General features: G+C 30.1%; 3 protein-coding genes and 1 non-coding gene across 5 annotated transcripts in view; 2 read left to right on the top strand and 2 right to left on the bottom strand.

The window, feature by feature from the left end:
* The window catches only part of LOC107003388 (U-box domain-containing protein 26), a 2,034-nt gene extending 1,856 nt beyond the window's left edge, over window positions 1–178 (bottom strand). The window contains exon 1 of the mRNA XM_015201710.2: window positions 18–178. Within this exon, the coding sequence (XP_015057196.1) occupies window positions 18–111 (94 nt within the window). The 5' untranslated portion in view covers window positions 112–178. The remainder of the gene's footprint in view (window positions 1–17) is intronic.
* Window positions 179–2,651: 2,473 nt separating this feature from the next.
* On the top strand, window positions 2,652–8,056 carry LOC107003071 (probable beta-1,4-xylosyltransferase IRX9H). Its single transcript, XM_015201318.2, has 4 exons — window positions 2,652–4,305; window positions 5,590–5,839; window positions 5,961–6,165; window positions 7,615–8,056. Exons 1-3 carry the CDS (start codon window positions 3,389–3,391, stop codon window positions 6,126–6,128), a joined length of 1,335 nt encoding a protein of 444 aa, XP_015056804.1. The 5' UTR covers window positions 2,652–3,388; the 3' UTR covers window positions 6,129–6,165; window positions 7,615–8,056.
* A 422-nt stretch (window positions 8,057–8,478) lies between these two features.
* Window positions 8,479–8,560, top strand: TRNAS-CGA. The gene has a single exon. It is a non-coding gene; the product is annotated as a tRNA-Ser (tRNA).
* Window positions 8,561–8,884: 324 nt separating this feature from the next.
* Window positions 8,885–13,738, bottom strand: LOC107003432 (carotenoid 9,10(9',10')-cleavage dioxygenase 1-like). Of its 2 annotated transcripts, XM_015201759.2 has the most exons (13): window positions 13,571–13,735; window positions 13,168–13,293; window positions 12,934–13,036; window positions 12,303–12,568; window positions 11,288–11,467; window positions 10,873–10,951; window positions 10,683–10,764; window positions 10,341–10,403; window positions 10,093–10,231; window positions 9,672–9,984; window positions 9,511–9,581; window positions 9,239–9,397; window positions 8,885–9,154 (listed from the first exon to the last, which is right to left on the bottom strand). In XM_015201759.2, the coding sequence occupies exons 1-13, from the start codon at window positions 13,673–13,675 to the stop codon at window positions 9,044–9,046; spliced, it is 1,797 nt and encodes a 598-aa protein (XP_015057245.1). In that variant the 5' UTR covers window positions 13,676–13,735; the 3' UTR covers window positions 8,885–9,043. The 2 variants fall into 2 exon arrangements, with proteins under 2 accessions (XP_015057245.1, XP_027768635.1); XM_027912834.1 differs by lacking the exon at window positions 8,885–9,154 and having other exon boundaries at window positions 9,259–9,397; window positions 9,511–9,576; window positions 13,571–13,738.
* Between the last annotated feature and the right edge of the window lie 474 nt (window positions 13,739–14,212).

Below are 14,212 nucleotides of genomic sequence, written 5' to 3'. Positions count from 1 at the left end.
GGGGGGTGGTGGGGTAGTGGTAGTAGGGCTGAGAACCGACTGAGTACAGCGGCGGAAGAAGCCGCAGGAAAATGAAGTTTTGAGCTTTGGATGGTGGTGATGGGTTTTCATGGTGGGATGATGAGAGAGAAAGAGAAAATGTAGAGAGAGAAAGTGTAAAATAAATGGTATGAGAGTGTACAATAATTGTATCGAATGGGATAGTTCATTCAATATAACAACTTTTTTTGGGGACTACCGAACGGACGTCGTGGAGTGATAAATATTTTTTATTGAAGTCTCATATTGGAATCATTTTTTGTATAAATTATTTTTGTTTGGAAATACTTTATCTCTACTATAAGATTTTTTGACGAAAATTTAAATTTAATCGAATTTAAATATAACGTGTTGAATATCAAATAAGAAAAAAAACTAATTCAATAAAAAAAACAGTAATAATAATATATTTAATATAATCAATGTTTGGATAGAATTCTTTGAGCATATAATTTTATTCTTTGATCTCAAAAATATAGAGAAATTATTCTCACTAAAAAAATAATCAAAAAGTATAATATGAAAACACTAAGGGGTCGTTTGATACAAAAATGAATAATGCAGGGATTAGTGATGCAGGGATTAACAATGTAGGGATTAGCAATGCAGGGATTAGTAATGCATGGATTATTTTTATCAAGTGTTTGGTTCATTGTTTCTTATCTAATTTTGTGTGTGGTTTAAATGTTTTTTTTTTAAACTTTCCAATTATACCCTAGAGTTATTATGAGATTTTGTATTTCATGTAATTGAGTCAAAGTAGATAATTAACGGAGAATATTATTTTTTTTATAACATTTTTAACTAGTTAGGAGAATAAAATTTTTATTGTCATGTTCACTATTTTCTCACTTAAATTATTTGAGAGTAAATAATTGTCATCTTAATAAATTAGAGTTAATAACTCAAAAGGTCACACAACTATAATGATTATAGAGAAAATTTATTGAACTTTGTTTTGTATCAATAAGTTTTAAAAAACTCTTTATCATAAAATAAAATAAAAATATAAACAAATATAGAAAAATAAATTAAACTATTTTTATACTCGAGATGAGTGTGTATGTATATATATACACACTCTTGTTTTAGACTACTTGTGTAATTTTGAATGAACTTTCATTAAGAGATTTTACTTATGAATTGTTCTTAAATTCATACATCAACATTAACATATTAGTCGGATTATAATATTTTATATTAATAATAAATAGATTAAGTAATTCATATTTTAGAAACAAAAAATTATATCTAAATAATAAAAGTTGTAAGCTAATTTATTTAAATAACTTTATTAGTATAAATATAAAATATAAAATATAAAATCAAAAAAATAAATTAAATATTAAAAGGATTTGAGGGGTATTTTTGTCCTTACCTAGAATAGTCCATGGTATTAGAGCTAATACCTCCAAATGGAAGGTATTAGCAATACATCACATAATACCATGTAGGATGTATTAACTAATCCATGGATTAGTTATACATAGGCTCACATTCCTACCAAACACAGTATTAAATTATACCACATCTAATACATGGATTATTTCTTTTAATACATCCTACCAAACGCCCCCTAAAAAAAAATCAAAAAGTAAAATATGAAAACCATATATAGTAATAAAAAAGTAGGGTGTATACAAATTTTTGTAAATATAGTGTTGTATACAAATAATATGTAAAGCCCAAATATTTAGTCCAAAATTTAATGAGGCACACATTTTTGGGAACCATAGTATTTATCAACTTATAATCAAGCATTTGATTCTTCACTAAAATGAACCAAGATATTGAACCTATTATTTATACTATAGATATTATCAGTAACTTAACAAAAAGAAAATAATATGCATTATATAATCTTTAAATTGTAATACTGATTAGGGTGAAAAAAGTATAAGAATAATATTGATATTGTTAATACTATGGTTGACTATGGGATAAAAATAGTATTGAATAACATATTTAACTAAATCAAAGACGAAAATTTAAAATTTTAATAAAAGGTTAATAAATAATCACTCGCTCTAATTTTTCTTTTAAGAGGTATTCATACTTTATCCTTCTCTTGCTTTCTTTTACTTATTATTATTATTATTTGTTGTTTTTTTTATTTTACCTATCGTATTATTTGTTTGTACTACTGATATTTTTTATATATCTTGTTCTGTCATATTTTATATACTTGAATCGAGAGTCTATAAAAACTAGTGTCCCTTCCTTCATAATATAAAAATAAAATCACGTACACATTACTTTCTCCTAATCAATAAATTTTTACTTTAGTGTTATTATTACGTATACTAATATCTATATTAATTATATCAGACTAAATTTAATACTCATTATTTTATCTAATACACCCTATCAAGCTACCCCATAAACTCATTAAATCAAATATAATTGCACATTGACTTTGTGTTTTGCTTATGTTATCCTTTGTATTCTTAATTTAGTAGAAAATAGAATTTAATTGAAAGTCCAATAAAACTCTTTCAAATAGTAATATAATTAATAAGCCTATCTTTGTCATATGATTAAGTCTTTTTTTATTTTATTTTTATAAATTGTTAAAAAAGATTAATTTTTTATATAGTCACGTGAAGGGACATTTGCATCTTCTTGTTCTTTGTTCTCCTGTTCATTTTCTTCAAGATTTCAAAACCCCATTTCATATTTAGCAGAAATAAGGTGACCCTTTTTGTTTCAGCTCAAGATTTGCTTATCTGAAGTTGAAATCTGGTGTTCCTTGTAGTTTTGAGTAATGGTATTTGTTTTCTTGACTTTTAGTTAAGATTTAATTGGTGTTGTTTTGCTCTTTATCTCATAAAGTTTTGATTTTTAGTTAACTTAGTGTGTCATTTGTTGAGTTTAGATTAATATTTGCTTGCAAGAATGTTTGGAATGGTCAGAAATTGAGATTCTGCTGTGGTTGGTTGCAAAATTTTCCAAAAGAACTGATTTTTAGTGGTTTTAAGGTAGCTTTGAACATGTATTGAATGTCATTTACTGAGCACATGAACTAGTTTGGTTTATTTATGTCATGTTCTGATAATTTCAGATTATTGAGTTTTAGCTATGTATAATTTTAGAAGTTATGTTGATATGGTCCAAGTATGCACCTTTTGGTAGATGCTGGTATGTATGGGCCATTTTTTTTTAACGAGGGTATATCTGCTCTAAATCGCTAAGTTGAGGGGGGTATATTTGCCCCTTCTCCTTTGATTTAAGTTGGAAAGGACCTCTAGGATTAGTTGTGGTTGCCAGTTGGAGTACTGAAGGTAAAAGTTGGATAATTCTGGTAAGAGGGTGTTTTATAAGAGACGAAAGGTCCATTTGACTTGTTGTTATGGCTTCCATTAGAAGAGCATTGTCCCCAGTGCCTCGTCCGGGAGATAGAACTAATGGGGAAGCATGTTTTGTTTCCTCGCCATTGTCCAAGTCATCGTCGTGTAATCAAAGTTATACACCGCCTGAAGGGTTGATGTCTTCTTGTTTTGGTTCATTGGATTATGCATTTTACAAAGTTCGGACATATGTACTTGGTCTTTTGTCAGGACGATCATCTAGGCCCTTGGAGAAGTCGAAGTTAAAGGGACAAATTTGGAGGAGAGCATTTCTCCACTTCTTAATATGCTTTGTTGTTGGAGTTCTTATTGGCCTTGCACCATTTGTTTCTCTCAATTTCTCACCCAATATAATGTCTAAACATCAAACTTTATCCTTTGAGGTCATCCGCCCTAACGAAAATGATCGTGTATTTGATGATGTGTCTAGAAATATGACATCAACTTTAAACAGTTCGGCTTTCCGGGATAATTCTATGTCTGAGCCTAACTTAGTATACGATGAAGTGAAAGATGATATTGTTGTCAAAGCCTTTGTTAACGAGTCACTTGATCAAGAATTTATATTGTCCAGAAAACTTTTGATCATTGTGACACCAACAGAAGCCCATTCATTCCAAGTGTACAATCTTAACCGTTTGGCCCACACATTAAAATTAGTCCCGCCTCCTCTGCTGTGGATAGTTGTGGAGATGGACTCTCAATCAATCGAGACATCTGATATATTGAGGGGTACTGGAGTTATGTACAGGCATCTCGTATGCAAGAGGAACTCGACTGAAGTAAAAGATAACAGTGTGCACCTAAGAAATATGGCACTAACACACATTGAATCACATCGTCTTGATGGGATTGTTTACTTTGCAGATGATTCCAACATATACTCCCTAGATGTCTTTGAACAAATGAGACAGATCAGGTAATCTACTTATTCATTTTGCGTATAACCGTATGCTAATAATATTTCTTTGTTTATTTTTTCAGTGATTAGCCTGCACACTAGCAATCTTTCGGTTTTAGATTGTGATATACATAAAGTAATTCTTGCAGCAGATTATGTCAGAAGGGAATATTGAGCTTCCGCAGTTCTATTGGTGTTTGCATAATTTCTTTTCCTTTGATCTTGTGAAGTTGTTATTATCTGTATAAGTAGGATATAAATGCATTAGAGCAAAACTTAGTGTGACTGGTATTCTCTATTTGGTAACAACACGTGTTCTTGCTATAAGCTAAACTCATAAGAGTATAATAGTGAAATGAAGGATTTAACAAAACAAACAATCAGTTTGATATTACACTTTTCCTAAACCCTGTACGTTAGAGCGAAATACATAGAAAGGATCATATCTCTGACCCCAACTATTTTGATGATTGAGCCGTGGTTGATTAATTGATGATTGTACATAGAGGAAGAAACAAGCAGGGTCAAGGTAGTAGTGGATTGGAATCTGAAGTGGACCGGAATGGATATATATCTGATTCATTTGTCAACCACCAGTAGTTTAGGATTGACTGATTCTGTCATAGTTGTATATTATGACTAATAACATGGTTAATATGTCACGAAATAGATTTAGTTGGAAATATGTCATTCCCCTGATGAGTTCAACTTCAAATGAATATTCATTTTTTCGTTTTTTTTCTAACTTCTAATCACTTGAAAATTTTTCCATACGTGTGAGTGATCAGAAATGTTTTGTCTTGTATTTGGTCTTATAGTATTGTCAAAGGTGAAAAAGTCAAGAATTGCTGGGACTTAAACGGAAAGTGCAGCCGAAGTTCACACTTTGATGATGAATGGAAAATAATATATGATTTATATATCTGTTGAAATATAACTATAACACAAACAACAATCATATAAGTTGAGTTGAAGAAATACAACTATGAAATATGTCAAGTAAAAGAACATTTGATTGCCCCACTTTTGCACTTTTCTATATTCTATAGGTTTCTAGAACAAAAGAATGAAACTTGTCCTGACCCTCCTTATGTTTCTTAATTCCATATCTTCATTTTAAGTTGCATATTTATCGAAAAAAAGATCTCTTTTTTGGTCTTTGATCTGTCTCGGGCTGCTATAGCTTTCAAGCATTTACTGGCGCACTTTGACAAAGATGATGATTTTTCTCTTAAACTTAATTTGGATTTGCCATTCTGTCTATCAGCTTTCTTGTTCTTGATAGAAAATTGTTGTATGCAGCCGGTTCGGGACATGGGTTGTGGCACGACTAGCTGAAAATAATAGGAAAGTTATCTTGCAGGGTCCAATCTGTAATGGCTCTCAGGTTATAGGTTGGCATACTGATGGAATGGCAAAAAGATTCCAAAGATTCGATGCTGAAATATCAGGATTTGCATTCATTAGTACAGTACTTTGGGATCCAAAGAGGTGGAACCGACCAACTCTAGCGTCCATTAGGCAGCTTGATATAGTTGAAGCTGGCTTCCATGTGAGTTTCACTGCTACTATTGTAACTCTGATAGCTGTGTAAACAATATTTTATTCGTCGGCTCACCTGTTTCAGCACAAATTACATGACTACTGGTCTATAAAATGATCCTATATTACAGGTGAGCACATTTATTGAACAAGTTGTGGAAGATGAGAGCCAAATGGAAGTCTTTCCAATGCACTGCTCAAGAATTATGGTTTGGCAATTCAATATGGAGCTGTTGTATCCATACCCTCGTGAATGGAGGTCAAAGAATTATCCAGGCACTATCGCTGCTAGCGTGTGAATGTTGACATAGAGAGGGCTTCTTCAGCGTAAACAAGGTGAGCAAGTTACGTGCATAATGTTCTAGTTGGAGCTTATTAGCATTCTTTTCTTCTTAAGCAATAGTATCATTTTATCTGAGAAGGTTCTTAACATTCTTTAATAAAAAGACAGTTCGGTGCACTAAGCTCCTGTTATGTGTAGCCTGTAGGTCCGAGGAAGGGCCGGAGCACTAGGAGCTTCTTAACATTCTTCACTTCTTCTTTCTTTTGTGCAAAAATATGTTTATTGCAATCCTAGCAAGGGAATCGCACATTAGGTTCTGAAAGAGAAGTTGAGAGAAAATGCTACTTGATTAGTCCCTCAAGCTACTGAGTTTAAGTAGTGCATATACAAGTGCTAAAATACAAAAGAACCAATTTAACTAATTATGACTAATCCTAATTGATACATGATGCCATTTACAATAATCCTGAAAATACCAGTTTCAAGCTAGGAAATATATGAAAAAAGCTCATGTCGAGTATCTTTTGGACTTGGACACGAAAGCCAAGATAGTAGAACCTCCTTGTTTCTGCATTTTTGTTGGACGTCTGTGATTCATTTCCTGCTACATAATGTTCAAACAGAACAAAAGGTGAATTTCGGATAGCCTATAGATTAAACTGCTCCTTTCTTTGTTACCTGAAACAGCAATAAACTTCCTCCTAAATAAGAGTATCTTCCCTTGTAACTGCACATTATTCTAGCACACGGGATATTGAGAAAAAAGAGTGATCTTAATATTCATGTACTCGAGCACAGAGACAATAATAAACCCACTCCTTAAGTTTCCTGGTGCTGACAAGTGATAACTTCTGCTGCGTTGTCAGCCTCAGAACAAAAAGACGACACAACATATCCAGTGTATCCCACAAGTGGGGTCTGGGGCAGGGTTCGGAGCCACCTTGTGGTCAGGTGTCTAATCCCTTTGGCTAGTTTGTGTCTACGTATGCAGACCTTTACCCACCTCGTAAAGATAAAAATATTGTTTTAGATAAACCCTTTGCTCAAGTAAAGCATCACAAAACAGTTTGAAAAGAGAATATGGAAATGGAAACCGTAATACCAACGAAATAGAGTGCTATGGAAAGCAATAGATAGCATACAGAGAAGGAACAATAACAAAAACGAAATTGTGCAATAACCGAAGCACAGATGATAAGAACAATGAACGAACAAGAGTAGTGCAGATAGTACTGGTTAGAAAGTAGGAAACGATACAACCACCTATCCTACCCTGCAGTAAAATGAGAGAACATACCAGAACAACCACTATCGAAATCTTTAGTAACATCAGCGACACAAGATAATAGGAGAATAACCTCATTTTAAATACTTCAAAGATCACAGCACAGAAATTGCATCTAAACTAATACATTGACTAGTTCTAGTTCACTTCTCAATAAGTTTTGGTCTCATTTTTTTCTGTAATATATATAAACCATTCTCCTTTCTGGTAATTGCAGGGAGAACTAGTTATGATTATGAGCATCTGCTGCAAAATTTTGTCCCACCATCAGCTCATGGTTAATTTCAGGACTATTTTCTCTGTCTGAATCCGCGTTGAAGTATCTTGTTACCGAAACAATTCTGTACAGTTGCTGAGTTCATCCCACTTTACACGTCTGGCTACGAAGTGGAAATCCACGATTAGCCAGGTGATTTTCAAACTGATTGGTGTGCATTCATGGCCATCTACACAAATGTAGAGTTGTGCAAGTATACGGCCATTTATTTCGGCTAAAGCTAGTCACAACCAACTTAATAGTTCAATGAAAGGATTCAACCTCATTGAGCTTTCAGATTAGTTGCTAGACTTGTGCATATAGCAATGTTACTGGAAAGTAAATTCTTTATGGCTGATATTTATGCAAGTAAAATTTCATTCTTGTCAACTTCCAAAATCAATTCTTTTTTGTGTTTTGTCTCGTACATCTTACCCTTCTCAGACCCCACTTGTACAATTACACTATAGATGTTATTGTTCATGTTATTTGCTTGTGAAAATTTTGGTTTATACTCTTGTTCTGTTGGAAAAAAAAACCAAAAACACTAGTAAATGAAGGTTAAATTGTCACTATTTGACTATTGAAAAGTCTGAAACTTGTTTAAGATAAAACTCATTCAATACATTTACCCTTTAAAATTATACTGAAATATTGTAGGAGTGAAATGTATGAACATTTTTTTATGCACATTATAACCATTTTTCATGTTTCACAAAAAAAAAATTATATTATAATATGAGAGAAACATTTTACTATATTTATTATCAAAAATTTCAAAATATTTGTATAAAATAAAATTAATTTCATTATTAGCACCATGTAGTCAATATGTCCGAGTGGTTAAGGAGACAGACTCGAAATCTGTTGGGCTTTGCCTGCGCAGGTTCGAATCCTGCTGTTGACGCTCCTTTTTTTTTCGGCCACGACTCGAACTTTATGGCCTAAGTTCGACCTCAAGTTAATATAAAATCGAGTTTATGGGCTAAGTATAAGCCCTTATATCGACCTCAAATTAATATATAATCGAGTTTATGGGCTAAGCATAAGTCCTTACGTCGATCTCAAGTTAATATATAATCGAGTTTATGGGCTAAGCATAAGTCCTTACATCGACCTCAAGTTAATATATGATCGAGTTTATGGGCTAAGTTCTTATACCGCTCTCAAGTTAATAGATAATAATAATAATAATTGAATCACGATAATATTTTTAGTGACATACACAAAGGGGCGGGAAATCATACTACTTATACATGGTTAAAAATATTTTTTTATGTACATATAGAAATAATGAACTCCGTTCGACTAGTTCATGTGTTTATTTCTTCATATTTTATACTTTTCTTGATAAATTTTTTAGCTCTGTTATTGTATGACACTGCACTATCTATAAGTTGAATGGCATAAAGACTCCATGAAATCCATATGGCACTCTTTTAGGTAATAGGATTATGGCAATTGGCTCATTTTCAAAGTTTTTTGCATCGACTATATAAACCTGCGACATAGATATATGATATATAGTCAGATTTCTGTATAATATCATTTTTTCGAATCGTTTTTAATACTATAATGAACTTACTTGAGATTGATTTGTATTTTCATTGTGTGTGAATGCCACAATCCATCCATCATCTTCATCAACACCATCAAGTTTTGGAACAAATGTAGCTCCACTACAAAATGTGTTTTTTGGGAAAATGTGATACTCAACCTTAATCAAATCTCCTTTTTTGTCATCCTAATAATTAATCAACATTTTAAAAATAATATCAATTAGATAAATTAATATTACAATTTTAGAAAATGTTAAACATAATATTATTGTCACAAATTTATTTAAGTAGTAATTACCTTTGAAATTTCTTCAAAATTAAGTTTGGCTAGCCCTTCAAATTTAGCAAATCCTCCTGATAAATTCTTTGCTAAATTGAAGATAATATGTTATCATAAAGTTTAATTAGTAAACATGAAAACATAATTTACTCATTTAAAATTAAAAATATAATACTAACCTGAGTTAGAGAAAGTTTCTGAATTAATAAGTTGTTGATAACCAAATTTGTTTTTGATACCAATGAAGTGTTCATTGATCATTGGGAATTCCATAATAAATCGGTGATCGTTCGTAGTTAGATTTTTCATCTTCACTTCACCTGTTTTCATGTTTAATCTCCATTCACAAACATTAAAAAAGAAAAATAAATCTTTTGACGATTCAGTATTATCTTTACTGAAACTTGTCTCGTTCAACGTGCCTAAACTTAACTCTGACTCATTAGGTCTTGGTATAATCCATCGACGAGCTCTACATGCCCTCACCACCACCTTTTACACACACAAAAAAATATAATTTAATTTTAGTAGTTTCATGATAATTTTTTTTTAAAAAATAATTAAATCAAGTTAATTTTTTTTTTAAAAAAAATCAATTACCTCATTATTATCTTCAAAACAATTTATTAGGTGAAATACATAACATGGTTCAACTTCAAACCATTTAATGGAATTAGCATCACCATAACGTGGCATTATTCCAATTCTTGCATATCCATCTTCATTGTATTTTATTAATCTGCAAAATAATTATATATTAATTAAAGGATTTAACAAAAATTGTATTTTATTAAATTGTAGAATCACTAGAATTATTTTTATACATATAAAATGTTTGAAATACTTACTCCTCTCCAATAATAAGTCTTTTTAGGTCCATAGTTAGTGGAAAATCCAAAATCACATTATACCTACATATAATTGAAATAACCATATTTTAATAACATTATCATATGTAATAATTAAAATTTAAGTTCATATACACTAAATTACAAAATAAAAAAAGTTTACACAATTAATACTATAATGTAACAAACTATTTAATTTCACTTTTTCGGGTTATTTAATTTCACTTTTTCGGGTTATCATATCAAACGCACGACCTATTATTATGAATTCATTTTATCTGACACTATTAAAAAGTTATACAAAATTAATACATAAAACATAAACTTGTGAATAATAATTACCTTTTTGTAACTCCAATTTCATGGCAAAGAATACACCTATTTAATTTGAGATCCACCTTATGAATCATTTGTTTTCCATCAGCTGAAAATTTGAAGGAAATTTTTAAATATATTAGAAAATTAAATAAATAAATAAATATAAAATCAATTGAGTTTTCTAATTTATCTTCAAAATATAAAAATAACATACCTGAAATGACTCCTAGCTCAAAATAAGGCTTTAGTGGATAGGTTCCCATTATTACAAGCTCACCCGTATCTCGAATTTTCTATCGATCGAGATATAATATGATTAAATAATAAAAAATAATATATTTTTAATATGAAATTAAATATGCAAACGCTTTTGCCTTCAAAACTCACTTACATCCTAAAAAAACAAAAATATTTTTTTTCGATATTAGGTTCGTAAGAAAATTATATCCTCTACATGCGTGAGGCATGTGAGAGACACAGTATCATTAAGTAATATATACATTTTTTGATGAAGAGTGTTTAACTGATTTTTCAATATTCTTTTCTAATGATTATAAATTTATCAGTACTGCTACCAACTAAAAACTAAACATAAATTTTCACGTACTCAACTCACGAAAAAAAATTACCTTTGGATGGGCTGTGAATGATCGAGTCCAATCTCCATTAATAGTCCAATTTCCCAAAGTTTCTAAAGTTTGTATATTTATCTCTTGAGGTATATGATTTTCAGCAATTGAATAGTATTTCTTTGAGTGCTCAAACACATTTGTATTGCTTAGATATTTGTGAAATACACCAAATCTTAACTGCAAGATAATAATGATAAGACATAGTATATATTCAAAATACAATTATTCGTGTCGGTATGTGTGTTGTTCGAATATTTTATTTAAATAAAAACAAAATTTTAAAAATAAGTGTAAATATATAATTTAAATTTTAGTTTATATATCTGAAATGATGTCAAATATTTTGGGACATCCACATAGATAATACTAGATATTCTTCATTCATAATTAAAGTTTTCGAATTATGTGTGTGCAAATAATATCTAAGTTTCACCGAAGGAACATCCCCTACTTAAGGATAAATTACGATATTTAATAGACTGACAACGGAAACACTACATCAAAAATGACCTTTAGCGGCAATTAATTAGCAGTTATCGCTAAATATGTACTTTTAGCGGCAATTAACATTCTTTGTATATATATGTTCCTGAAGGTTTTAGCGACTTTGGATCTAATGACACTTAACTAATGTCGGTAAAACCTTTAACATTCTTTATTCATGTGTCAATTTATTGCCGCTAAAAGTTATTTTTGTTGTAGTGAAAGAACTTGACATACTCCTTTAATTTAGAATCATAGAGTTTACTTTGCTTCTCGTTAATTGACAATAAAATCATGAGTTTCATAACTCGATTAGGCGACTCGTATCTTTTTATGACCCAATAATAATAAGGATAGACAGAGTAAAAGCTCGTACCCTACTTCATAGGAACTTCCTTTTCTAATAAGTCTTACGCGATATGAATATAATATTAGTTGAAATTGTAATATAGGTACAAGATATCGAATGAAAACAAAAAAAAAAACATATTAGATGAATAAAAATTGGATGAAAGAGTTCATGACATACCACATTTAAAAGGATAGCCATGAAAACAGCAAGAGCATCCCCTTCCATATTAGGAATAATACTTGGTTTTTTTCTATCTTTTTCTATGTTAAATGTGTCTGTTTCTACATATTTATTCTTATAAAATATATTCCATTTGTTGCCTTTTTCTTTTTCTTTTGTCAAGTATAAAGCATGAAGCATTCCTTCACCTTCAATCCATATATGACTTGATTTTCCAAATATTGACTTGGTTGATTTCAATCCTCCAAAAAGAGGATTTGCTCCTGTATTCACAGACAGACTCGAGATTTAAATTTTATCATAAGTTCACAGGATATGCCTTTTAACTTGATTTTATTTTCACATTTATGTCCTTCAATATTGGATGTGCATGTTATACGAGGAGTCCTACATATTTATGTCCTACGTGTATTATATCGATCACACAGGATTTATGTGTCTACCTGTTCAACATTATACAAATTTAAATATCGTCTACTAGTGCACACCCAAAGTGGAAGGACGTACATGTGAAATGAGGTCAAGTTGAAGGATATATTATATATAATGCTTATTAATTATGAGCGCAAAGTTATCTTCGAGATGACCTGATAGTGTAAAATAAAAAAAATCAAATATATTTACCTACCATTTCTTATGTAAACACCCTCTGGAAAATCATTTGGAATTTTCCCTTGAATTGTAGTGACTTTCACAGCTTCTCCAATCTCTTCAACAGGTGCAAAATTACTCTATCAATTATATGTATTTGTAGGTAAATTAAAAGGAGTCCAAAAAGTTACTAAAAATATACATAAATATGTATAAATTAAAAAGTGTGATAATGGAAAAAATATATATAATTATATATATTTATATGTACCTGAGATGGGAGCAAAGGTTGGTCCAAAAATTCAAAGGTGAAATCTACAAAATTATCCAATAATTTGAAAGAAATTTCCTTAATAACTTTTTGTACATCCAAATTTTCCAAATTTGACAAAAATGGCTGTTCCACAATAAAAATAAAAAAAGTTTTTAATTAGCTAAAATTTAAAATTAATATTGCACTAAATATAATTATGCAATAGGTTATAATCGATCGATCAATCAATCAATCAACAAGTCACAAATGTTTGTGTGATTACAAATATAAATAATTCACCATCACTCAAAATAATAATTTAGTAAAAAAGAAAGTCATTTCAAATCGACTATTGCGATTTTTTTATATATATATATAAAAGTAAATACATAGTAATTCTTGAGGAAAGAAAATGTTTTACCTTGAAAGTAGATGAAACAGAAGCTCTCAAATCTTTAAATTTAGGTATAAGAGGTTTTTTCAAACAACAATAATTAACTTGACATGCATAAATATAAGCAGCCATTAATTTTCTTTACACAATTTTTTTTTAGTATTGTGAAGAAGTAGAAGGGTATAAGAAAAAGACTATTTTTATAGTTAGATTGTGTGACCATAAAGTAGTGTTTTCTCCGTCTCAATTAAAGTAACGTTATTTGACTTGACAGTTGATATAATTATTTTTAAAAAAAAAACTTTTGTAAGTTTTGATTATAGTCTAAAAGACAAACAAATCATAGATGCTTGAGTGACTGTAAATCATCTCATAAAGAATAGAATAAATATTTTAAAATTAAAGTGTGATTAATATATAAAAAATTAAAGTCTCATTCTTTTTTAAGTTAATTAAAAAAAAATCGTGTCACAGATATTGAAACAAAAAAGATAGAGTACTATTATTTTTTCCCAACCGTTAATGAATTTATTTTAACTTTTTTTAAAAAATTTCATTTTCATACCTATTTAAACTCGATTAATTCAAATATACATAATATACTTCTCGTAAAAATTGAGTTTTACTAACGTGTTATAAAAGATTAATTATCTTATCTTTTAGTTTACA

Source organism: Solanum pennellii, chromosome 11 (assembly GCF_001406875.1).
Source record: "Solanum pennellii chromosome 11, SPENNV200".
NCBI lineage: Eukaryota > Viridiplantae > Streptophyta > Magnoliopsida > Solanales > Solanaceae > Solanum > Solanum pennellii.
This window is presented reverse-complemented; position numbering and strand designations above follow the sequence as displayed.